This window comes from Mandrillus leucophaeus, unplaced genomic scaffold (assembly GCF_000951045.1).
Source record: "Mandrillus leucophaeus isolate KB7577 unplaced genomic scaffold, Mleu.le_1.0 Scaffold133, whole genome shotgun sequence".
In the NCBI taxonomy this organism is placed as follows: Eukaryota; Metazoa; Chordata; class Mammalia; order Primates; family Cercopithecidae; genus Mandrillus; species Mandrillus leucophaeus.
The window spans coordinates 2,004,871-2,032,736 of record NW_012101288.1 but is presented as its reverse complement, the minus strand read 5'-3'; the positions used below and the strand labels follow the sequence as shown (position 1 = coordinate 2,032,736).

Here is a 27,866-nt window from a genome sequence, read left to right as displayed (position 1 = left end):
TCTCTACTAAAAATACAAAAATTAGCTGGGTGTGGTGGTGCACACCTGTAGTCCCAGCTACTCAGGAGGCTGAGGTAGGAGAATCGCTTGAACCTGGGAGGCGGAGGTTGCAGTAAGCCAAGATCATGCCACTGCACTCCAGCCAGGGTGAAGAGTGAGATTCTGTCTCAAAATGAAAATGAAAATAAAAATGGGCAAATGATCTGAATAAACTAAAGGAAATATAAAAATTAGCCAATAATTATATAGAAAGATTTGCATCAGGGAACTGCAAACAAAAAGTATAATGACATACCATTTCATAACCACTAGTTGGATAGAAACAAGACAGAGAACAAGTTTTGGCAATGATATAAACTAGAAGCCTCATACACTGTTGGTGGGAATTTGAAATGGTGCAGGCACTTCAGAAAATAGTCTCACAGTTCCTCAAATCGTTGAACACAGAGTTACTGTATGATCCTGCCATTCTACTTCTAGGTACATGCCCAAGAGAAATGAAAACATACATCCACAGAAAACCTTGCACATGAATATTCATAACGATATTATTTATAAAGGCCAAAGAGTAAATACAACCCAAATATCCATCAACTGATGAAATTGAAAATGTGGCGTATGCATACAAGGAATTAGTAGTTGGCTATAAGCAGAAGTGAAGTACTGAAACAAGCTACAACATGGAGAAATCTTGAAAATATTATACTAAGTGAAAGAAGACAGTCACAACAGACCATACGTTATATTATTCCATTCATATAAAATTATCAAAATAGAGAAATGTGGCCGGACATGGTGGCTCATGCCTGTAATCCCAGCACTTCGGGAGGCCGAGGTGGGTGGATCACATGAGGTCAGGAGTTTGAGACTGCCTGGGCAACATGGTGAAACCCTGTCTCTACTAAAGTTACAAAATTAGCCGGGTGTGGTGGCGCATGTCTGTAATCCCAGCTATTTGGGAGGCTGGGGCAGGAGAATTGCTTGAACCTGGGAGATGGAGGTTGCAATAAGCCAAGATTGCGCCATTGCACTTCAGCCTGGGCAACAAGAGAGAAATTCTGTCTCAAAAAAAAAAATAATAATAATTAAAATTAAAATAAAAAAAACAGAGAAATGTATAGAGACAGAAAGCAGATCAATGATTGCTTAGGGATGAGGGGGTAGATTAAAGCATAGGGGAGTGATAGCTATGGGGTAAGGGGTTTCTTTTTGAAGTGATGAAAATGCTCTGAAATTGACTGTGGTAATGGTTGCATACATCTGTGACTATACTATAAACAAAGTTTTTAAAAAGTATAAAATTAACTTATATGTTTTAAATAGGTGAATTGTATGGTATGTGAATTATGTCTTCATAAAGCTGTTAAAAAATCCATATTTAGTACTTTCATTTGTTCATTCATTCATTTAATAATATATTTTTTTAATTCTTATTTTTATTTTAGTTTCTATTTATTTATTTATTTTATTTTGTGAGATGGAGTCTCGCTCTGCCACCCAGGCTGGAGTGCAGTGGTGCAATCTTGGCTCACTGCAGCCTCCACCTCCTGGGTTCAAGAGATTCTCCTGCCTCAGCCTCCCAAGTAGCTGGGATTACAGGCACCTGCCATGATGCCTAGACCATTTAAATATCTATTGAGCATCATCTGTCTCCCAGGATATGCAGAAATAAAAAGATGTGGTCCTTACTCTTAAGTTGCCTACTATCAGATTGGGAAGCAAATGTTAAAAAAATCTATGTGCAAGACAGATAAATGCTATAACAGAGATACAGGTACATGCAAGATGAAGGGGAAGCAAGGGAATGAAATATTTAATGGTCAGAGGGCGCTTTCAAGTTCCAAGTTAAGAAGAAATGGAAGTTGGTCCTTCAAGACGGTGAGAGGACACAGGATCAAGGAGCAAGTACAAATGCATGGTGCAAATGAGAGGTCAGGACAAATCATGTGGTATTGGGCAGGGAGAGGATGGGGGAGGGCAGAAGAGCAAAGCACAGGGAGCTAAGCATGGGCAGCAGGCAAAGATTAGGTCAGAAAGGCTTCATTGCCTATAGGTGATAGCCACAGAAAAATTCTGAGCTCAAGAGTGTCAATCAGGATAAAGATGACAGCATAATGATCCTTTTGTACTGTGATTATCCACCACCTTTTCACTTTCATTATGGCAACAGTGCTTTCAGTTCAGCAAATGTCTCAGGCACTTACTGGATATGCTGCCCTGTGCTGGTCACTGGGAATATAAAGATAAGGCAAAATTTCCACTTTGGAAGATCAGGAGGAAGCAAAGTAAACAAACCTCTTGAAAGCTGGGAACTGCTCTTATATACAATGATTTCACTCACTGGCTAGAAACCAGAAGGGGGTCATCAGAGCCAAAGCATCAGTGACTAACTTCAGTCTAGGGTCGATGGGAAAAAGAAACACACAGCAAGCAGGAGCCACTGGTGTGCAGGCAGATGCTTGGTGACTCTCAACCATCTCAGCATGGACTAGGAGAAAGGAATGGTTTGCAAAAGCGGAATATGATCGAAAGGGAAAACTTCACAGTTCTTTCTGAATACATCTGTCCTAGCACAGGAAGGAAATATAATGAGTACAAAACAGTACTCCAGAGCCACACAAAAGGTGTTGGGATGACCTGGTCAATTACTTTGTCCTCCTTTCTTGCCTATGAACATCCGTGGCCCCAGAGAGGTAGTTGCAGGAGGGAAGCCATCCTGGGACTGTATCTCTGAACTGTGACTTCTAAGCTGCAGTTGGATGCTCTGATCCTGATCTGCTTCTTGTACGTAATAAGGACAATAATACTTACCTTAACAGAGTCATTGTGAAAATTAGAGCTAATCTGTTTAAAGCATCTAGCATATTGCCTAGCATAAAGTAGCATGAACAAGTGATATACAAGGTTCATACGCACATGCCCCTGAGAGCTGACCCTTGCAGAGGCTGGATGACAGTCTGAACTGGCCAGAATAACAAATTCTAGGCATCTGGAGAAGGTGAGGGAAGAAGAGTGGCATCAGGTGGCAGGTGGAACAGAGAAAAACCAAGGAATTTAAATTACTTAAAAGAATGTTTTATATTCTAGAAGAAACGAACACGGATGAAAAAGTTAATTTTGTTTAGGATATTAAACCTTGGTAGAATACAGAGAACATTTTTTTATTTTATTTTATTTTATTTTATTTTATTTTTTGAGACGAAGTTTCGCTCTTGTTGCCCAGGCTGCAGTGCAATGGCGCGATCTCAGCTCACTGCAACCTCCGCCTCCCAGGTTCAAGTGATTCTCCTGCCTCAACCTCCCGAGTATCTGGGATTGAACTCCGGATTTCAAGTGATCCACCACCTCAGGCTCCCAAAGTGCTGGGCATGATTACAGGCATGAGCCACTGCACCTGGCCTCAGAGAACATTTAAAAACAAAACAAAACAAAAACACTATTTGGGTGGTGGTTCCACAGATATGTTCAGTTTGTGACAATGCATTGAGCTGTATACTTACGATATGTTCACTTTACTCTATGTAGATTACATTTCAATAAATTTAACTTTATAGTTAAAATTTAATTACAAATTTAACTTTAATAAAGTTAAAAATGTTATTTGGATTTTCTTTCTTTCTGGTCTGAAACACTTTTTTGTTAGGGGGGTCTGCAATTATTAAATGCTTTTTGTCAATTTGGTGCTTTTTCCATTTGGTGGAACAATGCCTTTGTTTTCCCTACCAAAGCTCTGTGTGAAGGGACTGCAATTAAGCAGGGATGTTTTCATTTAGCAAACAAAGCAAGAAAAACAACACAGCAACTACACCCCTTGGAATGATCTCTGCATTTAACAACAAAGCGACCAACCCAGGAAGCCTTGGTTTGCATGGACAAAGCCTTTAATCAGGAAAGAATATCCTCCTTCTTTAAAAACTCCCAGCCATGCCTTCCACTGGTATCACTCTTCAAATATCCACTTTTACTTCAGTACGTGCCTCTTCTCTCAGAAGGTCCCAACCCTGTTGCTGCTCTGTCTGTGTCTTAGAATGTTTAGCACAGCCTAACCCTGCCCCATGTGCCTTCATCCATTCACTCTAGAATCTCCACACATAAAAATAAACAAGAGGGATTTCCTCTAGAAAGGACTCTGAGTTTTAGTCTCTCTTCCAGATGGAATCAACTGACTCTCTGTGGCAGCTAGGGTTCTTGGATTCAAAACATGCTGAACATGACATTCAGTTTCTATAGGTTCACTGCAAGGAAGTTAACTTTTTAATTTTTAATGCAGAATTGTGGGAAAGTGAGGAGCCTATGCCATGAGCAACTTTTGGCCAGAATCACTCTTTAGCAAATGGAGTATTGAAAGCGTCTACTTAGCCCATCTCAAATTCACCTTCCTTATTTGTAAATTGGTGATGAAAATATTTCCTTCTTAGAGGTGTAGGAAGGATTAAATGAACTAATATGTAAAACATACTTAGGAAGGTGCCTAGAACATAGAAATCCTCATTAAATGATGGCTAAGATTATTATTCTTATCTTCTGAATTTTTATGATCAGAACTCACAACCAATAAACACAAATAGAGTGACCTTAGAATAACCAATATCTACCACTAGTTTTACTGAAATGTCAACATTCTCAAGGTTAGGAAAAGGAGGAAGGGACTGCTTATTGACTTCTTTCCTAATTAAGAATTACCATGCATTCATTTATCTATTCATCTTTTCAACAAACATTTATGAGACATATGCTATGTATATATACCAAAGTTATGTGAGGTCTCAGGGTGCATGACCTCAGAGAGCTTACAGTCAAGCTGGGCAGACTGAAATATCAAGACTCAATCACCCTGTTGAGATGGCTGCTGTGCTGGAACCCAAGGTGATACAGAAGTAGAGAGGAAGGGTGTCAAATTAATTCATTATAGGCTGGGCGCAGTGACTCATGCCTGTAATCCTGGCACTTTGGGAGGCTGAGGGAGGCAGATCATGAGGTCAAGAGATTGAGACCATCCTGGCCAACATGGTTAAACCCCATCTCTACGAAAAATACAAAAAAACAGCTGGTCGTGGTGGCGCACACCTGTAGTCCCAGCTACTCGGGAGACTGAGGCAGGAGAATCGCTTAAACCTGGGAGGCAGAGATTGCAGTAAGCCAAGATCGTGCCATTTCATTCCAGCCTGGTGACAGAGCAAGACTCTCTCAAAAAACAAACAAACAAAAAAATGCGTTCATTTATCTATTCATCTCTTCAACAAACATTTATGGGGCATATGCTATGTACGTATATCAAAGTTGTGTGAGGCCTCAAGGTGCATGACCTCAGAGAGTTTATAGTCAAGCTGGACAGACTGAAATACCAAGACTCAATCACCCTGTTGAGATGGCTGCAGTGCTGGAACCAGGGTGATACAGAAGCAGACAGGAAGTATGTCAAAATAATTTATTATAATCCAGCCATATTCCATGCTCATACAACAGTGGCCACTAAGTGGATCATGTGCCAATGTGCCAGCTTCAACCATCACATCATGCATAGTACACAATCAGAAGAAAACAAAACAAAACAAAAAGAGCAAGTGGCTTTTCCATTTATAGAGTGTGGATAATTCTGCCTGCCTGTCCACTCAAGGAGATGGGAGATGAACTCGTCTCACTTTCCAGGTGGATTTCACAGGCTCCCAGCCAGAAATAACAAGGCTATGCAAATAGGTTAATAAAAAAGACATTTTAGGCCAGGCGCAGTGGCTCACACCTGTAATCCCAGCAGGTGTGAGGCCAAGGCAGGCAGATCACAAGGTCAGGACATCGAGACCATCCTGGTTAACATGGTGAAACCCTGTCTCTACTAAAAAAATACAAAAAATTATCCGGGCGTGGTGGCAGGTGCCTGTAGTCCCAGCTACTCGGGAGGCTGAGGCAGGAGAATGGCGTGAACCCAGGAGGTGGAGATTGCAGTGGGCCGAGATCGTGCAACTGCACTCCAGCCTGAGCGACAAAGCGAGACTCCGTCTCAAAATAATAATAATAATAATAAAATAAAAATTAAAAAACCAGTTTATAATAAAGGAACTGCCAAAGTTATGGGTAGGGTTAAGGGAAATTGTAAAGGATAGTGAAGCTCCTGGGCTGACAGAATGGGGTGGTCATTAACAACTCTAGGCCTCAGGATTATAGAGAGAGACCAGCTTCCAGAGACCAAAGGGGACAGATGTTAAGGGGAGGGCTCCATGACAGTAACCGCGACTGATGTGGTTTGACTGTGTGTCCCCACCCAAACTCATCTCGAATTGTAATCCTCATAATCCCCACATATCCAGGGAGGGACCTGGGTGGGAGCTGATTGGATCATGGGGGCAGTTTCCCCCATGCTGTTCCCATGATAGTGAGTGAGTTCTCACGAGATCTGGCGGTTCTATAAGTGCTTGACAGTTCCTCCTACTCTCTCTCTCTCACCCTCATCTGCCCTCATGTAAGATTTGCCTGCTTCCCCTTCTGCCATGATTGTGTTTCCTAAGGCCTCCCCAGTCATGCAGAACTGTAAGTCAATTAAAACTCTTTTCTTTATAAAGTACCCAATCTCTGGCAGTTCATTATAGCAGTGTGAGAATGGACTAACACAGTGGCCTTCAGTGGTAGGGAGGAAGCCGGGGAATAAATACCCTGACCTCAATCTCCTTCCTCCCACCTACTTTCTACTAGTGCCTCCCACTGACTGAGCTGAACCAGAAGCCAAAGAGCAATGGACTCTGGTGAAACCATTCATATAAGTCAGCCTCTTGGGGATACAGCAGATTGGAAAGGGATAGAGAATGGATCTGGAAGAACAAACAGAAATGTCCCACATACAAGCTGAATATCTCACCATGCTGAATACAATTGTAGTGTAGGAAGGCATGTGTTTTTTATACATCAATGAATCCAGTCCACCATTTGAAAAGCAAGATATTTACCTTTAAATCAAGTCACGAAGGCACGGCGGCTCACACCTGTAATCCCAGCACTTTGGGAGGCCAAGGTGGGTGGATCACCTGAGCTCAGGAGTTTGTGACCAGCCTGGCCAACATGGCGAAACCCCGTCTCTACTAAAAATACAAAACTTAGCCAGGCGTGGTTTTGGAACTACACGTCTGTAGTTCCAACTACTCGCAAGGCTGAGACAGGAGAATTGCTTGAACTCACCAGGAGGTGGAGATTGCAGTGAGCCAAGATCATGCCAGCATACTTCAGCATGGGTGACAGAATGAGACTCCGTCTCAAAAAAATCAATCAATGAATCTATCAATCAATAAAAAATAAATCAAGTCACTTCTACATAATCAACCAGAGCTAGAAATCTGCAGATGACAATCTAGGGCTGATGGCTTCTGGCAAGCACCGCTGGCCGGCTGCCTGTTTTGCATGTTAACAAAGCTCTAATATCATTGCCACATATGTTACAGCAGGAGGAGGGGGGCGTTACAAAGAAACAGTAAGAAGGATGTGATTTCCAAAATCAGACCCAAGAAGTTGGCATGAACCAAGTAACAGACACTTTTTTCCCCACCCATTTAAAAACTGATTAAGCTGCATATCGTTTACCTTTATTTAGTGGGTTCATTACTGTTGCTGCCTGGGACTGAAGGAAAGAGTTAAAATCATGGGTCCTAGAGCTGGAAACCAGGGTTTGAAGATGCTCTCCTACTCTTTCCGGCTGTGTGAATTTAGGCAAGTTAGCTAATCTCTCTAGACTCAATTTCCCTATTTTCCGAAAGGAGAATAGCCATATTTATCTTCTTGGTTTAGAATGAAGCTTTTAGAAGATACTTGTGAAGTCCTTGGTATACAGTAAGCATCAGTAAGGGTTACTTGCCCTGGGTTTGCTGCCTTCATCATTATCAACATCTCCAGGCTTACTCTGCTATCTCTGCAACTCCTCTGATCAAAAACATTTGGCCCCAACTGTTTAGATATCACTTTGGCTTTCTCTTGCTTTCCAGTACACTGATAAGATAAGCCTGTCTGTTCCCCACTCCCTGCCTTTTTGTGTATTTTAAATATCGATTTACTTTATTTTTTATTGTGGCAAAATATACACAACATAAAATTTACCATTTTAACTTTTTTTTTTTTTTTGAGATAGAGATTTGCTCTTGTTGCCCAGGCTGGAGTGCAATGGCACGATCTCTGCTCACTGCAATCTCTGCCTCCCAGGTTCAAGTGATCCTCTTGCCTCGTCCTCCCAAGTAACTGGGATTACAAGCATACGCCACCATGCCCAACTAATTTTTTGTATTTAGTAAAGATGGGGTTTCACCATGTTGGTCAGGCTGGTCTTGAACTCCTGACCTCAGGTGATCCAACCACCTCAGCCTCCCAACGTGCTGGAATTACAGCCTTCCGCCACCGCGCCTGGCCCCATTTTAACCATTTTTAAGTTCAGTATCACTAAGTACATTCATAGCAGTGTGCAACCATCAGCACCATCCCTCCCCATAACTTTTTCATCTTCCTAAACTATACCTCTATACCCATTAAACAATGACTCCCTATTTCCCCCTTTCCCTTGCTCCTAGCAACCACCATTCTACTTTCCATCTCTATGAATTAACTGTTCTAGGTGCCTCACATAAGTGAGATCATATAATATTTATCCCTTTTGTGATCAGCTCATTCCACCTAGCACAATGTCTTCAAGGTTCATCCCTGTTGTGAAGCATGTGCCAGAATATTTTTTTCTTTCTTTTTCAATTTTGTTTTGTTTTTTTTTCTTTTTTTAATTTGAGACGGAGTTTTACTCGTCACCCAGGCTGGAGTGCAATAGTGCGATCTTGGCTCATTGCAACCTCTGCCTCCTGGGTTCAAGTGATTCTCCTGCCTCAGCTCCTGAGTAGCTGAGATTACAGGCACCCGCCATGACACCTGGCTAATTTTTGTATTTTCAGTAGAGATGGGGTTTCGCCAAGTTGGCCAGGCTGGTCTCAAACTCCTCACCTCAGGTTATCCACCCACCTCGGCCTTCCCAAAGTGCTGGGATGATAGGCGTGAGCCACTGTGCCCGGCCATGTTTTTCCTTTTTAAGACTGAACAATACTCCCTTATATGTGACTATCACATTTTGTTTATTCATTCATGATCAGTGAACACTTGGGTTACTTCCACTTTTTGGCTATTTTGAATAATGCTGCTTATAAATATGGGTGTGCCAATATCTCTTCAAGATCCTGCTTTTCTACTTTTAGGTACATACCCAAAATTAGGATTGCTGGATCATGGTATTTAATGGTTTTTTGTTTTGTTTTGTTTTGTTTGAGATGGAGTTTCACTCTTGTTGCCCAGGCTGGAGTGTAATGGCACCATCTCGGCTCACTGCAACCTCCACCTCCTGGGTTCAAGTGATTCTCCTGCCTCAGCCTCTCAAGTAGCTGGGATTACAGGCATGCACCACCTGTAATCTTGAATTTTTAGTAGAGACAAGGTTTCTCCGTGTTGGTCAGGCTGGTCTCGAACTCCCAACCTCAGGTGGTCCACCCACCTTGGCCTCCCAAAGTGCTGGGATTACAGGTGTGAGTCACCGTGCCTGGCTTGGTAATTACACATATACTTTTTTAAGCCACTTCTATATCATTTGTCACAACTGCTGTACCATCTTACATTCCCACCAGCAATGCACAAGGGTTCTAATTTCTCTACTTACCAACACAAATGTGTTTGTTTTTTTGTTTAAAGTTAGCCATACTGGCCGGGTATGGTGGGTCACACCTGTAATTCCAGCACTTTGGAAGGCCGAGTTGGGCGGATCACTTGAGGTCAGGATTTCAAGATCAACCCAGCCAACATGGCAAAACCCCACCTCTACTAAAACTGGGCATGATGGCACATGCTTATACTCCCAGCTATTCGGTAGGCTGAGGCAGGAGAATCACTTGAACCCAGGAGGTGGAGGTTGCAGTAAGCTGAGATTGCACCAATGCACTCCAGCCTGGGCAACAAAACGAGACTCTGGCAAAAAAAAAAAAAAAACATACTAATAGATGTGAAGAGGTTGCCTCCCACCACTTGTTTTCCAATATCTCTATGTTCACACATGCATTTTACCACCATCCCTTGGTATAACCAATTATGTAGACACTAACTAGTTTTTGTATTCCCAGGAAAGAGGACTGAGCTCAGCTACCTGGATGAAACTAGCCATGAGGCTGCCTCCTGAGATGGCCCTTCCCTGGCAGACCAAGCTTGTCGCTACGAGAGATGAGTGAGCCAACAAAGTTAGGTAACCTAGGGCTGGTTATTTCCAACATGCAAGCACACTCTTTGACATACTTTAAATAGCACTTATAATTTACAAGGCATTGTTTACACAGAGAAATTATTTGAAAATAATTACAGTATAAAACTTTTGTTGAGATTTAGAATTATAAAACACTGAGTTTGCTTTATGTAGTCTCTTCAGTCTCCAAGACCCTTGATGGGCAAATTACAAATCTGAATAATGTGTCAGGCTAGACAACTTTGCATGGCTTCCTACAAAGAAATTAGACACACACACACACACACACACACACACACACACACACACACAGAGCAAGAAGGAACACAATGAAAAGAAAGAAAGAAAGAAAGAAAGAAAGAAAGAAAGAAAGAAAGAAAGAAAGAAAGAAAGAAAGAAAGAAAGAAAGAGTGAGAGAAAGAAAGAAAGAGAAAGAAAGAAAGAGGGAGAGAGAAAGAAAGAAAGAGAAAGAAAGAAAGAGAAAGAAAGAAAGAAAAGAAAGAAAGGAAAGAAAGAAAGAAAGAAAGAAAGAAAGAAAGAAAGAAAGAAAGAAAGAGAAAGAAAGAAGAAAGAAGGAAAGAAAGAGATGGAAGATGGAGAGAGGGAGGGAGGCAAGGGAGAAAGGAAGGAAAGGGAGGAAGGAAGGAAGAAGGCAGGCAGGCAGGCAAGCAGGCTGGGTGTGGTGGCTCACACCTGTAATCCCAACATTTTGGGAGGCCGAGGCAGGCAGATCACTTGAGGCCAGGACTTCGAGACCGACCTGGCCAACCCAGCAAAACACTCTCTACTAAAAATAAAACATTAGCCAGGTGTGGCAATGCACGCTTGTAATCCAGCTGCTGGAGTGGCTGAGGCAAGACAATCACTTGAACCCAGGAGGCAGAGGTTGCAAAGAGCCAAAATTTTGCCACTGCACTCCAGCCTGGGCGACAGAGCAAGATTCTGTCTCAATTAAAAAAAAAAAAAAAAATTAAAAAAAGAAAGAAGATTTCAGGAGCATCCAACAAACATGTATTTCTAGGTGAAAAATTTCCCATGGCTCTAAGCTGCACATGAACAATAAAACCACTTAAATTTTGTTCTAAAGTTATTAAATACCCTATGGGAAGAGATGATGGCCCTTTAAAATTAGCATAGGTTTAAAACTTTTAAAACTAACTTCTTTTCTGAAATGTTTCAGATAATCCATTTCCAAATTTCATGTTTATGACATTTACTTATAAAAGTTAAACAGGGAAACCTATAAGGTAGTCTTGATTAACACAAAAAATTCAGAAGTAAGAGGATTGGTGAGGATAATTATGGCTACTCCAATGATCAGCTACAGAATCCAATTTACTTGTACATTTTGTTGTAGTTGTTGGGAGACGATTCTTTATGGATCTGTCGGGTTTCTTTACGTCTTGCAAGCAGAAGCACTGACAGCTTTTGTTCCAGATTAGCTTTTCAAGAATGTCTGTGCAGTGAACAGACCTAAAAGATAAAGGTAGTATTTCTTTTTGGAGCAAAAGGGCAGATTTGTTTTCTGCCAGCATAATGAAGATAACATCTTCCTTATCTCAGACAGAGGGCAAGTTTTCTTGAAGACCATTATAAAATATTCAGGTTCCTCAAGCTTAGGGTTCCTCTGCTGTCACACAGCCCCACTGCATGTGCTGTTCTGTGAGAACTATGGCTTGGGAACTGATTCATTAAAATTGATTATACTCTGGCTGTTGCTATTGCTGAGAGTAATGAGCTGTCTTTGTCCAGGGTCTTCTATTTTCTGCCAGTATCCACAAAATGCTGGCAGCAAACTTGTGAGCTTGCAAGTAGGGTACAAATCCTAGACTCCTAACAGTTCTTGACATTAGTTACATAGTGTAAACATCTCTGGTCACACAAATAAAAAGTTACAAAAGGTAACAACTTTTAACCCACTCACATTGCAATCTTAGGACATTCTTCAAATAAACCAAGAAGGCTGGGAACATTCATTCTAAAATTCTACGAAAGCACTAATTAATTGGGCAGCACAAGTAAAGTGTGAAAGTGCATATATATGCATATATTAGTAAATATGTATATTTTTTGAGACAGTCTCGCTCTGTTGCCCAGACTGGAGTGCAGTGGCACAATCATGGATCACTGCAATCTCCACCTCCCGGGTTCAAGCGATTCTCCTGCCTCAGCCTCCTGAGTAGCTGGGACTACAGGCACATGACACCACACCTGGCTAATTTTGGTATTTTTAGTAGAGACTGGGTTTCACCATATTGGTCAGGCTGATCTTGAATTCCTGACCTCCTGATCTGGCCGCCTCAGCCTCCCAAAGTACTGGGATTATAGGCGTGAGCCTGGCTAGAAAATATTTTTATTACTGTTTGTAATTTGTAAAACTCAGGATCTCAGTTTGAGAAACATTTCTTTTTAAAAAATTACTTTATTTTATTTACTTATTTATTATTATTTTTCAGACAGAGTCTCACTCTGTCACCCAGGCTGGAGTGCAGTGGTATGATCTCAGTTCACTGCAACCTCCGCCTCCTGGGTTCAAGGGATTCTCCCGCCTCAGCCTCCCAAGTAGCTGGGACTACAGGCACCTGCCACCATGCCCAGCTAATTTTTGTAGTTTTAGTAGAGATGGGGTTTCACCATGTTGACCAGGCTGGTCTCAAACTCCTGACCTAAAGTGATCTGCCTGCCTTGGCCTCCCAAAGTGCTAGGATAACAGGTGTGGGCCACCATGCCTGGCCTTATTTTAAAATTAATGGAAACAGTCTCACTATGTTGCCTGGGCTGGTCACCTGAAAAACACCTCTATACTGGAAATAGAACAAGATGGAGAAAAAGCTTGAAGACTTTTTTTTTTTTTCACTCCAGTTCCATACCTAGGGTCTATCTCAGTCATTAAACCTCTCTCTATAGCTCATGTCTTCCATTTTTATAATGCAAATAATTATGCCTGCTGGGTATAATTCACAGAGTTGTACAGAGGATCAAACAAATTAATGTATATGATGGTTTGTGGGCTCTAAAGAGGCCAGACAAGGTGAATCTCTGGCTATTGTTGCTTGTCATTAAAAGCAAGCTCTGTGTAGCTCATGGTACAGGCTCAGCAGCTCATAGCAATCACAACATGTAGAGCCCTTTGTTCATTCAACAAATATTTATTGTCCCAGGCACTGGGAGAGAACAGGAGAAAGATCCTAATGCACAGGGTAGAGAAACTTCTGATAAGATAAAACATGCAGAAGGGCTTTGCCTCTTTGGATATACTGTCTCCCTTTTATTTCTCTTTGGTCCTGTGGAAGAGAAACTGAAGGAAGCAGTGGTAATTCAATAGACACCTAATGGCATACGGGCATGTTAAGCCAATTCTTCAATCAGGTCTAAACTCCTAAGCAGGATAAAGAGACTAATAGTAGCTGGAGATAGAAACTCTTGCTGCTGAGAAAATCATGGCCCTTTGGATGAAAAAACAAAAAACAAACAAACAAACAAACAAAAAACTAGACTAATGTGTCTATGAGCCAGATTAACAGGGGATTTAGTTCCATATCAAGACTGAGGTTAAATTAAAATTAAGAAGTCTTTTCTAAATCTGAAGATGAAATCAAAGTTAGTTTAAAATATACATTTCAACTACTAGGTTTAGTAAGGAAAGACCAAATTGTACCTCAAACGCACATTCTCTTTTATAGCTGATTTTATTTGTTACTATACAGAGGACTTGATAATCCTGAATTCAACTTTTTTCTTTTTCTCTTCTTTTCTTTTCTTTTTTTTTTTTTTTTTTTTGAGATGGAGTCTTGCTCTGCTGCCCAGGCGAGAGTGCAGTGGCACAACCTCGGCTCACTGCAACCTCCGCCTCCTGGGTTCAAGCAATTTTTCTGTCTCAGCCTCCTGAGTAGCTGGGGTTACAGGTGCATGCCACCACACCTGGCTAATTTTTGTATTTTTAGTAGAGACAGGACTTCATCCTGTTGGCCAGGCTGGTCTTGAACTCCTGACCTGAAGTGATCTGCCCGCCTCGGCCTCCCAAAGTACTGGGTTTACATGTGTGAGCCACCATGACTGGTCAGCTTTTTACTTAAAGAAATCTATTTTACCAATCAAGTTTTACAGTGGGGAACATGCACTCAAAACACTTTTTACCATCTTAAGGTCGCGTATACAGATTCAACATTGTTCTTTTAAGTTATGGGTACTATCCTGCTTATAAAGGTCTCCTTTGAGAAGTAAAAATTGTACTGTTTGGGAAAACGTGACTTATGTTCATGTGTTGAAGGTCTTGGGTACTTGTGCCCATGCAAAATTAAGTGGAAAGCTGTAAGCCCCTCCCAAAGAGACAGAATGCTATGCCTTATTCTTTGCACCCTCAGTCCATTGACTGGCCATAATGAAGACTCAACAGAGCTTAGAGCTTGTTGATGAAAGTGTATTGTGCCCTGAATGCACTCAGATGAATTCGTCAAAACGATAACATCAGGGCATCAATCCATAAGCACACACCCTCTTTCTCATGCTTCCCCAAAGTTGGCAGCAGGAGGTGAGCAATAGCATATACTCATATCTGATGTGGACCCTGTCCTGTGTGCATATCCATTAGTCCGTTTTACCCCCACAACACGTCTATGAGGTCAGCATAGTCAGTATCTCCATTTACTAGATAAGCAAATGGAGACATAGAGATAAAGCCACTTGCCCCAAGGCATGGAGCCAAGATTCACACCCAGGTAGCTGGGCTCCTGGGCTCTTATCTGCTATGCAAGGCTGCATCCTAAAATAATATGAGAAAACAAGAAGAATAGGTGTCACGTATTGATATTATTATTTACTACTCTAATAACAACAGCTAACATTCCCTAGGCTCTCAGTCCACGTCAAGCAGTGTGCTCAGCACTGTACAGATGGATCTCAATCAGTCCCCGCTACAGCGTTTTCCAGCAGTGGGTCCCAGCCTTATCTCCATGGTAGACTGCAGATCAGAGAGATTTAGGCAGCCTGCTGAAGGTCACAAAGCAAGCAAGTTGTGAAGCTGCGATGGAAGACCCAGGCTGTGTGACTCCAGAGCCTACAGCCATTGTCACTCACTATGCAGGATGATCCGTGCCTCCAGTTCCTCTAAAGCTTTCCTCACTCACACTGGGACAACTTCAAAGGGCCAGCTTCTGGCTTCTTCATTAGTGTTTGTTCCAGCATGTCTCAAGTAAAGTAACTAGAGTGACATACATACTAAGAGCCAGCAGAGTTACTGAAATTGTAGTTTTCAGACTTGGGTTTATCCCACCAATGAGCAGTCTGAGAAACACTGCTATGGGTTAGAAAGCCAGGGTACCCAGGCTGGGCACACTGGCCCACGCCTGTAATCCCAGCACTTTGGGAGGCCGAGGCAGACAGATCACTTGAGGCCGTGAGTTTCAGATCAGCCTAGCCAACAGGTTGAAACCCCATCTCTACTAAAAATACAAAAAAATAGCTAGGTGTGGTGGCATACACCTCTAGTCCCAGCTACTTGGGAGGCAGAGGCACGAGAATCGCTTGAACTCAGGAGGCAGAGGTTGCAGTAAGCCGAGATCATGCCACTGTACTTCAGCCTGGGCGACAGAGTGAGACTCTTATAAATAAAAACAAACAAACAAACAAAACCCAGAAAGCCAGGGTTCCCCAAAATCAACATGGTTCAGCAAAACCTCAGTCAGAAACCACAAAGTTTCACAAAGTCCTATTTATAACACAGAACAAACAAGCAAGAAAAGAGCCAAAAAGAAATACTGACAATACGCCCGCCCCCTCAGAGCTGCTGAGACAGCAGCGGCCCCAACACCTGCCACCCCAGGTTCTTGTCTCACCCCTGTCCCTCGCAAACTGTGTCAACATCACATATAAATTACTTAAATGCATTGGATCCCAGATGCTCTCTCTGAAAATGGGCCAGTAAAGTAATGCTCCATCTATTTTAAAAAGAAGCTTAGATAAAATAATCTAAAGGAAGTGCTTTAAGAAGCTTAACTTACAAACAATAAACATTGTTTTGCTTTTTGTGGGTTTTTTGTTTCGTTTTGTTTTTGATATGGAGTCTTGTTCTGTCACCCAGGCTGGAGTTCAGTGGTGTGATCTCGGCTCACTGCAACCTCCGCCTCCCAGGTTCAAGCAATTCTCCTGCCTCAGCCTCCCGAGTAGCTGGGATTACAGGTGCCCACCACCACACCCAGCTAATGTTTATATTTTTCATATTGATGGGGTTTCCCACGTCGGCCAGGCTGGTCTCAAACTCCTGACCTCTGGTGATCTGCCCACCTCGGCCTCCCAAGGAGCTGGGATTACAGGCATGAGCCACCACACATTACTCAAGCTACCTTCACAATTAACGTGAAGCCACAGGAGTCAGTGATTTAGGGAAAGGGGTGAGAGTGGCATGAGTCCTCTAGGCAGAGAGAACGGCACATGCAAAAAGTATATCAGATTGCCACTTCCTCACTCCCTCCTCTCCAACGGCCTCCCATTACACTTAAAATCATCAATTCTTGCCATGGTTTTAAGGGCCCTATTATGAACTGGCCTTGCCTCATCTCCTACTACTCTCCTCTTTTCCTCTGCCCTCTGGACACTCTGGTCTCATTACTGCCCTTAAATATGTCCAGCACGTTCCCTTCTCAAAGCCTTTATCCTTACCATTCCCTTTGCCTGGGATGTTCTTCCACCAGATATCTGCAAGTCTTCCTTTATTCATATGTCATCTCTTCAAAAACATTTTCCCCGATCCCCCTATTTAAAGTACCCCACCATCCTCAGTAAATCTATTTTTCTTTCTAGCACCGATGACACCCGTGTTATACTATATCACATCTTCATGTGTCTGTGCCTTTAATGTCTGCCTCTTTAACTGAAGTGCAAGCTCATGAAGGCAGGGGCTTTGCTACAGGCATTTCTAGCATCTTTAGCTGTGCCTAGCAAGTGGAAAGGGCTCAATATAGATTTGTTGAATAATTAATGCATTAATGCATCTCCTGAAAGGAAAGAACATGCTCAGAGATACACAGTGCTGTGTGACTGGTCCACAGGGTGGAAGGAGATGCAACGGAATATGAGGCTGGAGTAAGTCTGCTTTCCAGAAGGTGTGAGCAACTTTAACTTTTCTTATTATTATCTTGCCATCATAACTATCCCATTAAGCAATAACAGTTCTCTGCCAGACATTTTCAATTATAGCTGATCCCTGCCCCACAGTGTGGTTATGCGGATCCCAAGAGATAAGCTGTAGCTAGAGAAAAGTGTTATAGGTACAGTGGCTCACGGCTTAGTCCCAATGCTTTGAGAGGCCAAGGTAAGAGAATCACTTGAGGACAGGAGTTTGATATGAGCCTGAACAACATAATGAGATCCTGTCTCTACAAAAAGTTTAAAAAAAAAAAAAAAATAGCTGGACGTGGTAGCATAAGTCGGTACTCCTAGCTACTTGGGAGGCTGAGGCAGGAGGATCACTTAAGCCCAGAAATTGAAGGTTACAGTAAGCTATGATAATGCCACTGCACTCCAGCCTGGGAGACAGAGCAAGATCCTGTCTTTATAAATAATAATAATAATAATATTGTTAATCTTTTTTAATTAAAAAAAAGGAAAAGTGTTACAGAATCCACTGGCCTTCATCCATGGAGATGACATGCATGTTTTGGCCAACATAGAATCATTGTTTGAAAGGAACATCATCGTAACTGAAATACCCAACACCTGCTAGAATTCTACAAAAGGAACTAAGAAATTAAAAGAAAGCAACAAAACAAATGCACACACTCAAGTAAACAAGTGGAGGTACTGATGGATCCCTTCCATTCAAATTCATGTGAGTCAGAAAGATGAGAGAGTTTCTCCATTTCAATATAGAAAGCAAGTGATAGTAGACTGAGTACAAATTAGGACATCAAGTGGTGACCATACCACCTCAAGAAACGGAGACAAGAACTGGGACAGAGTGCATAACACAGGAAGGACACAGTCGAGGGTGGCCATCAGTACTGTACTCATATCTGGAATGGCTATCCTCTGTGAAGTCTTACTATACACCAGAGATCCTGAGCTAAATACTTAAGCCTTTTAATTCCCACAACAGCACTAGGAGGTGAGTTCTATTGCTGCTGTCATGTCACTAAAGAGGACACTGAGCTTTACAAAGGTAAGGTGACAGGGCTACACTTCAAACTCTGTCTGGCTTTTAACCGTCATGCCAATTAATCTGATCACTCAGACACCCACCCAGACCCTTACCCCCACCCATTATAGAACAGGCTATTTTATGTGACAAATATGTTTTGTTTTTGTTTTAGTTTTGAGATGGTGTCTCACTCTGTCACCCAGGTTGGAGTGCAGTGATGTGATCCCGGCTCACTGCAGCCTCTGCCTCCTAGGTTCAAGCGATTCTCCTACCTCAGCCTACCGAGTAGCTGGGATTACAGGCACTCACCACCATGGCGGGCTAGTTTTTGTATTTTTAGTGGAGACAGGCTTTCACCATGTTGGCCAGGCTGGTCTTGAACCCCTGACCTCAAGTGATCCACCCACCTCGGCCTCCCAAAGTGCTAGGATTACAGGCATAAACCACGGTGCCTGGCCGATAAATATGTGTTTTTCAATTCCCTCAAGTCTTGTAAGGCAGCCAGGGTTACAAAGGAGGTACCATTGCTTCTGCACCCCTTTTTCTAATGGTTGCCCTGGAAAACTAAATGAGGAAGGCAGGATGGTAAAGAGGCCACAGAAGTAGCAGATAAACCCAGAGATGCCCACTCAGAAGATTCGAGACCCATCAACCAAATACTCCTGTGCTACACTGTACTTATCTCTTGAAAGAGCTGAAAGCTTATTCCTCATAGACATCCTGCTATCTGAAGTTCTCCCACTACTGGTCTCCTGGTCTGACCAATTCCCCTGCTCTTGATGCTGCTTCTCCAGTCACTTACAAGCCTGAACCTCCAATTTATACAACAACAGTATTTAAAAGAAAAAAGGGGGCCAGGCACGGTGGCTCACACCTGCAATGCTAGCACTTTGGGAGGCTGAAGTGGGTAGATCACCTGAGGTCAGGAATTTGAGAAAAGCCTGGCCAACATGGGGAAACCCTGTCTCTACTACAAATACATAAATCCGCCAGGTGTGGTGGCTCACGCCTGTATTCCCAGCTACTCAGGAGCTGAGGCACGAGAATCACTCGAATCCAGAAGGCAGAGGTTGCAGTGAGCCGAGATCATGCCACTGCACTTCCACCTGGGCAACAGAGTGAGACTCAGTGCCAAAAAATAAATAAAAATAAGAAAGGAAAAGGGGCATCCACATCTTTTGATGGTAAACAAAAATTCTGGAGCTTTGTAGAATTGACTTAAATATAGAAAATAAGATTTAAATACATTCTTTAATAAGAATCTTATGAAATTGACTTATTTTCTGGCAAAGAGAAAGCAAATGGGTGATAGTTTTCTCATATGGAAAAGAACAGTTATGTAACCACCCCACATGGAAGAGCCATGCTGAAATCAACATAATGAGACTGGCACAGTTCTGCTTCTCTCTACCAGTCAAGATTACAGTGGGGATTTCATGTGGAACATACTTTTCATACAGCCTCTGTCCCCTCATAAAGGCCTTCACTTCGTTATCCAATGGGAAGGTGCCGTCATCCTTTCTAAAGCGGTAGAAGAGTTTGACATCCTTGAATTCTTTATGCTCATCACACACTGAAACACAATATGCACAGAGAAGCAAATGAGAAAAAAAATCACTCTTATTTAATTACTCAAATGAAGTATGATGCTAATTAAGAATTATTTCACCACCAAATTCTTCATGCATGCAAGTATCTACCATATGAGCTAACACATGTAAAATAGTTACATAGCACTTGGTACAGAGTAAGTCCTCAGTATTTTTAGCTATTATTATCACCATCACCATCACCATAATCATCATCATCATCATCATCTTTAGGAAGTTCACATAATTCAATTCATGAAGCAATCCACAAACTCTTCTAAAGCATATTGGGGCATGCATCAGCCTCAAAGAATGTGAAATCTAGTGAGGTAAGGAAAAATGTCAACTATAATTGAAATATGATATGATAAGGCTACAGAGGTAAGGACAGAGTGCAATGGGAGCCTAAAGGAAGAGTGCCCAGTGCCCCAGGAACACAGTGACCCAGCTTTGGAAAAAGAAAGCTTCCCTGAAGAGTTTGCACGTAAGTGGAGACCTGAAGAACAAAGAAAATGGGCAAAACGTGAGGGGAAAGGGCATTCCAAGAGAACGATGACATGTGCAAAGGTCGAGGCCAGGATGAGAGATTTCAAGAAGACATGTTGGTGAATCTTTATTGAACCCACTGAGAGTAACAGCAAAAACTTGGAAACCACATAAATGCCCACTGAAAAATATATAGTGGCATAATTATACACATGTATTATACAACAGAAAAATAACAAATAAGACATATACTATCAACGTGGATGAAGCTCACAGTGTGTTGATCAAGTTGCAAAAGAATAAATATGCACTTCTATAATGAGAGAAAACTTTTAAAACAATATGATGCATTCCTTAAAGATGAATAGAGAAAGAGGTATAAAGCAGTACATAGAAATAACCGAAATGCTAGTTGGGCACAGTGACTCACGCCTGTAATTCCAGCACTTTGGGAGGCTGAGGTCGGCAGATCACCTGAAGTCAGGAGTTCAAGACCACCCTGACCAACAGGGTAAAACCCAGTTTCTACTGAAAATACAAAAAAAAAAAAAAAAAGAAATAACCAAAATACCTCTTAGAGGGAGGAAGAAAATGAAATCAGGGAGAGGTACAGTAGAGATAAAATAAAGCAAAATGTTTTCTTTCTTAAGTGGGTATGTTCATGAAAAGATTTAGTCCTTCATTTTCTCTCAAGTCACCTTGACTCACCACCTCACTTACCATGGTGAATAATGCCCCGGTCTGCTAATTTCTGCATGAGTTTAATTGCCGTCTCTCTGTCGGAAGCCTCTTTGTGTTCAATCAGCCAGTCAATCAGTTCTTTTGCGACGAAACAGTTTGGGTAGGTCTTGAGATGATGACGTCTATCTTTAATAACCTTTTCTTCATGCAGCCTGAGCCTGAAAGAAAAATTAGCAATTACTTTGGAAATTTTGATGACAGCACAAATTATTAAACCAATCCCAGAGAGTAATAACATAACAGAAGTTCCAAAGGCACGAGAGTGTTATTGAGTATCTTTAGCTCACTTGGTGATTTCCATACTGTCAGAGCTCAAAGGCTCCAGAAAGTGACTCCAGCCTCTGATCTAGATGACAGAGGTAAATACGAGGGTAAAACAATCACAGCCAACCCAGAACTCTCCTGCCACTCCTGAGAGTGAGAAAAGCTCTCCATCCCCTACTCTGTCTCACTCTCTGCTTTTTCTCTCTCCAGTGGGGTTACTGTTTCAACCAGCAAACAAAAACCCTAGCAATATGCTGAAACAAAGTGCATCCTCTTTATCACAAATTGTTCAGGGCCCATCCTACTTGTAGTCATTCATTCATATAACAAATATTAATGGATGTCTACTACCTGCCTGTTAGGTACTTCTAGGCACTAAAAACATACATCAGGGTGTGGTGGCTCACATCTGTAATCCCAGCACTTTGGGATGTTGAAGCAGGAGGATCACTTGAGGTCAGCAGTTTGAGACCACCCTGGCCAACATGGTGAAAACCTGTCTCTACTAAAAATACAAAAATTAGCCAGGCATGGTAGCGGGTGCCTGTAATCCCAGCTACTCAAGAGGCTGAGGCAGGAGAATCGCTTGAACCTGGGAAGTGGAGGTTGCAGTGAGCTGAGATTGCACCATTGCACTTCAGCCTAGGCAACAAGAGTGAAACTCCTTCTTAAAATATATACATACACATATATATACATACATATACATATATATATATGCATCTTGAACTACTACTAGCCAATCTTGCCATCATAAAGGAAGAACCTGCCTAGAAAGAAATACAACACAGAGCAAAGTGGACCAGATAGATAAAGAGATAGAGATAAAAGAGAGAGAGAGATTACAAACAACCCTGTTTGAGCACCTGAATTCAACAGTTCATGAAGTCACCTAACCTGGGTTTAAATTACATGAATCGATACATTCCCTGTGCTTTAGTGAATTGATTCAGGTATCTGTTACTAATACCAATATTGTCCCAATACACCCTCCAGCTGAATGCCAGCTTATGGCTCCATGACACGGAATGTTGCCACAGTGGTGCCTTCAGAGATCACATAAATGGCCAGAGCTATGTACTCTGCACCCAGTGGTTCCACAACTTCCTAGGGTCTGTTTCTCATTCTCCTGTCTCCTTCCCTTGTCCTGCTGTGATATGCACCTGTTGTCCTTGTTCCTAAACTCAAGCAGTTCCCCTGATCTGCTATTTCTGTTCTGCCGTGGTCTGCTATGTAGTCAGTATTTAGGAGTTAAAATATTTTGAGCAAAAGCCTGATACGAGCATCTATGAAGAAAGAAAATGAGCATTTTGGGCATGGAATTTATGACATCTATTTTGGTCACTCAAAGACTATCTTATATCCTTTATTACTGCTCTTTGGCTGAATGCTAAATAATTAGTAATAAATGTTACTTACTGTACAATGTTCTACCATCTGCCAATATTTATTATCTAAAACTTAAGAGTTAAGTCATACTATAGGATTGGCTAAGGAAAGGACATAGCAATGAATCCACTAGTAACAGAGATGAGGATATCAGTGATATCAGGAAAATACTGAAGGAGAGGTATCCAATAGACCCAGAAAACATTCTCATAAGATGGTGGTGATAGAGTAGGGCTGCCAGGTTTGGGAAGGAAAAACCAGACAGGAAACCCAGTTAAATCTGAATTTCAGATAAATAGCAAACCATTGTGTAGTAAAAGCATGACCCAAATATTGCATGGGACCTACTTATACTTTAAAAAAACAATTCATAGGTCTGGTGCGGTGGCTCACGCTTGTAATCCCAGCACTTTGGGAGGCCAAGGCGAATGGATCACGAGGTCAGGAGATCGAGACCATCCTGGCTAACATGCTGAAACCCTGTCTCTACTAAAACATACAAAAAATTAGCCGGGTGTGGTGGCGGATGCCTGTAGTCCCAGCTACTTGGGAGGCTGAGGCAGGAGAATGGTGTGAACCTGGGAACCAGAGCTTGCAGTGAGCCGAGATCGCGCCACTGCACTCCAGCTTGGGCGACAGAGAAAGACTCCGTCACACACAAAAAAACAAAAAAAAATTCATTACACTGTATCTATAATTCAAATTTTAGTGGGCACTCTGCATTTTCTGACAACCTTATGGGGGATATATTTTATTCAACTTGCAGGTTAGTACATTAGGATTAATATTTTATGCTAAAAAAGAAAGGAACCTACATTGATGCCAGAAGACACTTTGAGTCCTTAGGGCTTCCTCTTCTAGGGAAAGCTAGTTATGTAATTTTTTTAGAGCACCTGAATCATCACGTTTAAGTATTTCAGAAGATACTTCAACCCATGTGCTTGGAGTTAGACTAGCTTTCATTTGCCAAGGACCAGGTAGGAAATGGGAACTGTAAAGATTATAAATTGGTAAAGCTGGTGGAGTGAAACCAAAGCACAGAATCTCCTTTTCTTCATATTAAGGAAAATAATTTTTTAAAAAAAAAAACAGCAGAAAGAAGTAGCCAGACAAGGAAAAGGAAACCCTAACTCCATAAATGTTTTTAAGTGGCATCCTAAGCAAATTAATGCTGGAACAGAAAACCAGTACCACATGTTCTCTCTTCTAAAAGGGAGCTAAACATTGTGAACACATGAACATCAAGAAGGGAACAACAGGCCGGCCGTTGTGGCTCATGACTGTAATCTCAGCACTTTGGGAGGCCGATGCAGGCGGATCACTTGAGGTCAGGAGCTCGAGACCAGCCTGGGCAACATGGTGAAACCCCATCCCTACTAAAAATACAAAAATTAGCCAGGCATAGTGGTGCACGCCTATAATCCCAGCTACTCAGGAGGCTGAGGCAGGAGAATCTCTTGAAACCAGGAGGCAGAGGTTGCAGTGAGCCAAGATCGTGCCGCTGCACTCCAGCCTGGGTGACAAGAGCAAAACTCTGTGTCAAAAACCCAAAAAGTAAACAGGCAACAAGAGACCCTGGGACTGATATGGCTTAACTGTGTCCCCACCCAAATTTCACCTTGAATTGTAATAATCCCCACATGTCAAGGGCAGGGCCAGGTGGAGAAAATTGAATCATGGGGCAGTTTTCCCCATACTGTTCGCGTGGTAATGAATAAATCTCGAGATCTCATGGGTTTTTTGGTTGTTGTTTATATTATTTTTGTTTGTTTGTTTTTGAGGGGGCGTCTCACTCTGTTGCCCAGGCTGGAGTGCAGTGGTGCAATCTCGGCTCACTGCAGTCTCCACCTTCTGTGTTCAAATAATTCTCCTGTCTCAATACCCGAGTAGTGGGGATTACAGCTGCGCGCCACCACTCCCAGCTAATTTTTTGTATTTTTAGTAGAGACAGGGTTTTGCCATGTTGGCCAGGCTGGTCTCGAACCCGTGACCTCAAGTGACCCACCCACCTCGGCCTCCCAAAGTGTTGTGATTACAGGCGTGCGCCACCACACCTAGCCTTGGTGTTTTTATAAATGGGAGTTTCGCTGCACAAGTTGTCTTGTCCACCACCATGTAAGAAGTCCTTTTGATCTTCCTTTGCCTTCTGCCATGATTATGAGACTTCCCCAGTCATGTGGAACTGACAGTCCATTAAACCTCTTTCTTTTATAAATGACCTAGTCTCAGGTATGCCTTTATTAGCAGCATGAGAATGTACTAATACAGGGGCCTACTTTAGTGTGGAGGGTGGGTGGAGGGTGAGGATCCAAAAACTACCTGTTGCCTACTATGCTCATTACCTGGATGGCGAAATAACCTGTACGCCAAACCCCTGCGACATGCAGTTTATTCATGTAACAAACCTGCACGTGAATTCCCTGAAGTGAAAACAAAGGTTGGAAAGAAAAGAATAATAAAATAAAAATAACAAACAAACAAAAGGAATCATGATATTATAAAGTGATTTAGGCCTATATTACAGGTAGGGTGGATTAGCCTTAAAATACTCTCTACTCATTGAAACGACCAAAAAAAGGCTTTGTAATTTTTGAATAAAGGGAAAAGATGAAAACATAAATAAAGTAGCAGTCAAAAAAACAAACAGGAGATTTTGGAGTGGCAAGGTAAGGCGAGTAGACTCTCATCACCCAGAAGCCTTGTTGCTAAGTCAATGAAATCCTCAGAATTTTCATTAATAACCCCAAAGTTTGAAGAAAAAAAAAAAACCATAAATAACTGAGTTTTCTGTTTTCTGATTAGGAGACAGTTGAAATGGCTGATGGGGAAAGATAGGTGCAATGAAGGAAATGAAGAATTAGATCTTTTCTTTAACAGTGAAGCCTCCCAAGCTCAATAATAAATTTGGGGACCATTGCAGTGGCCAAAATATCCCTCCATAGCAGTGGGATCCATCTCTGACTATATGAAATGAACCCTAGGACAGGAAGTTGAACAAAACCTCAGAAGCAAGACTTTCTCCTTTCCATCACCAGGAGCCCTTAAGCTGTAAAACACTGGAACAAATAATTAGCTATCAAATTTAGCTCAGAGGGGAAAATGACATTCTGAGATGACTTAGGAAGGTGCTAAGGAGATGTCACCTGTCTTTATTTCCGAGCACAGATAGAGTATGGACAGATTGAAAGCATGGACAGAACTGTCTGCATTAAGCATAAACATCATGGGAAAAAGCAAACCGCTAGGTGATAATGTGAAGCAAAAATGAATAATACCAAAAAAAAAGAAAGAAAGAAAAAAGAAAAGAAAGGAAAAACAGAGGGAAGGGAAAAAGAGCATTCAGCAGATAAGAAGAACTCTGTCTGAAAGAAAACACAATTCAAGAAACAGACAATTTCCTGAAAGTGTTCTAAACTATAAAAAATTTAAAAACAATTTCAAAAGAACATAAAGTCAGGAAAATAAGGACTCAAAGATACAATAATTATGAAGAGGGAGATACAGATCTTGGAAAATAAATGAATGTCACACAGTTTATCAAGCAAATTATAAACTGTCAGGACAAATGAATCACATAGCTGAAAAATGAAATTCTTCTTGAAAAAATACTTTGATAAAACAAAGAAGAAAAAGCAATTAAAGCAGATAGGCTGGGCATGCTGGCTCACACATATAATCCCAGGACTTTGGGAGGCTGAGGCGGGAGGATCACTTGACCTCAGGAGTTCAAACGAGCCTGGGCAACATGGCAAAACCCCATCTCTACAAAAATACAAAAATTAGCTGGGTGTTATGGCACATACCTGTAATCCCAGCTACTTGGGAGGCTGAAGTGGGAACATCACTTGAGCCTGGGAGGTGGAAGTTGCAGTAAGCCAAGATCATGCCACCACACTCCAGCCTGGGCACCACAGAGAAACCTCATCTCAAAAATAAATAAACACATACATACATATACAGCAGACAGAAGTTAATAGACATGGAGATTTTTTAAGCCACTAAATTAATTTATAATATTACCTCAACATACATAATAAGTCTAAACAAAACCAACTAAAATAGCCTCTAGCACACAGCTCCAGGGAAGTCCTAGGTGATCTTTAGAACAAAAGAGGTGGCAGGAGTATTTCCCAGCAAGTCAACAAGGTTCAGTTCTTCCTTTTGACAACCAGGCCATGTTCCGGGATGGTGTTTCGGGAAGTGCAGACCCACCAACTCTTCCTGGGTCTGAAGTACTTCCTGGGGAGAGGCACTGCACACTATCCCTGCTGTCCCACCAGGGCCTGCTACATTTCCACTCCACACAGATTTGTTCATTTCCGACTATCACAGATTTCACCCCAAAATGTCAGTTCTGAGGATAATGAGAAAAACGGGATCAGGAATACAAAGACTTGGTTCTCACCCTGGTACTGCCAGTAACTCTATAACTTCTGAGCATCTACTGGTAAAATGAAGATAATTTTACGCATCTATGTGCTAGGGACAGTTTGAACTGCTTTATGGGCATTAATCCTCACAACAACTCCCTGAGGCCGTCAATTCTAAAACCACAAATGATACCTATGTAGAGTTGTAATTATTAATAATAAAAACTAAGCAGCAGCTTTAAAAAAAAAACAAGTTTACATAGGGTGTGCTAAAGTCATCACATGAATCCTTCTAATTAATTCAGTGACAACGACGCTGAGTAATTTGTTTAACATGCTCAGAGTGGCAGAATGCAAAATATTAATTCTTAGATGCGATGTCTGTCAGGAATCCAAGAATAATGAAGGCCAATTTACTTAGAAATTAAAATGTGGAAGAACAAGCTACTGTGTAATTTGGTATATATAGTAGGAGGAGGAATATATTATGAGCCAAGAGATTTAGCTGCTGTAAACTTTCCAATCTAAAAGAATTATTAGGTAGTATTTATCTTTTTTATTTGAGACAGAGTTTCACTCTTGTTGCCCAGGCTGGAGTGCAATGGTGCGATCTTGGCTCACTGCAACCTCCACCTCCTGGATTCAAGCTATTCTCCTGC

General features: G+C 41.8%; 1 protein-coding gene across 1 annotated transcript in view; it reads right to left on the bottom strand.

Annotated features, from left to right (window-relative positions):
- The window catches only part of DEPTOR (DEP domain containing MTOR-interacting protein), a 227,733-nt gene that overhangs the window by 126,650 nt on the left and 73,217 nt on the right, over window positions 1–27,866 (bottom strand). Inside the window, exons 2-3 of the mRNA XM_011973022.1 lie at window positions 21,164–21,342; window positions 19,818–19,941 (exon numbers count right to left, since the gene is read on the bottom strand). Coding sequence (XP_011828412.1) covers window positions 19,818–19,941; window positions 21,164–21,342 — 303 coding nt within the window. The remainder of the gene's footprint in view (window positions 1–19,817; window positions 19,942–21,163; window positions 21,343–27,866) is intronic.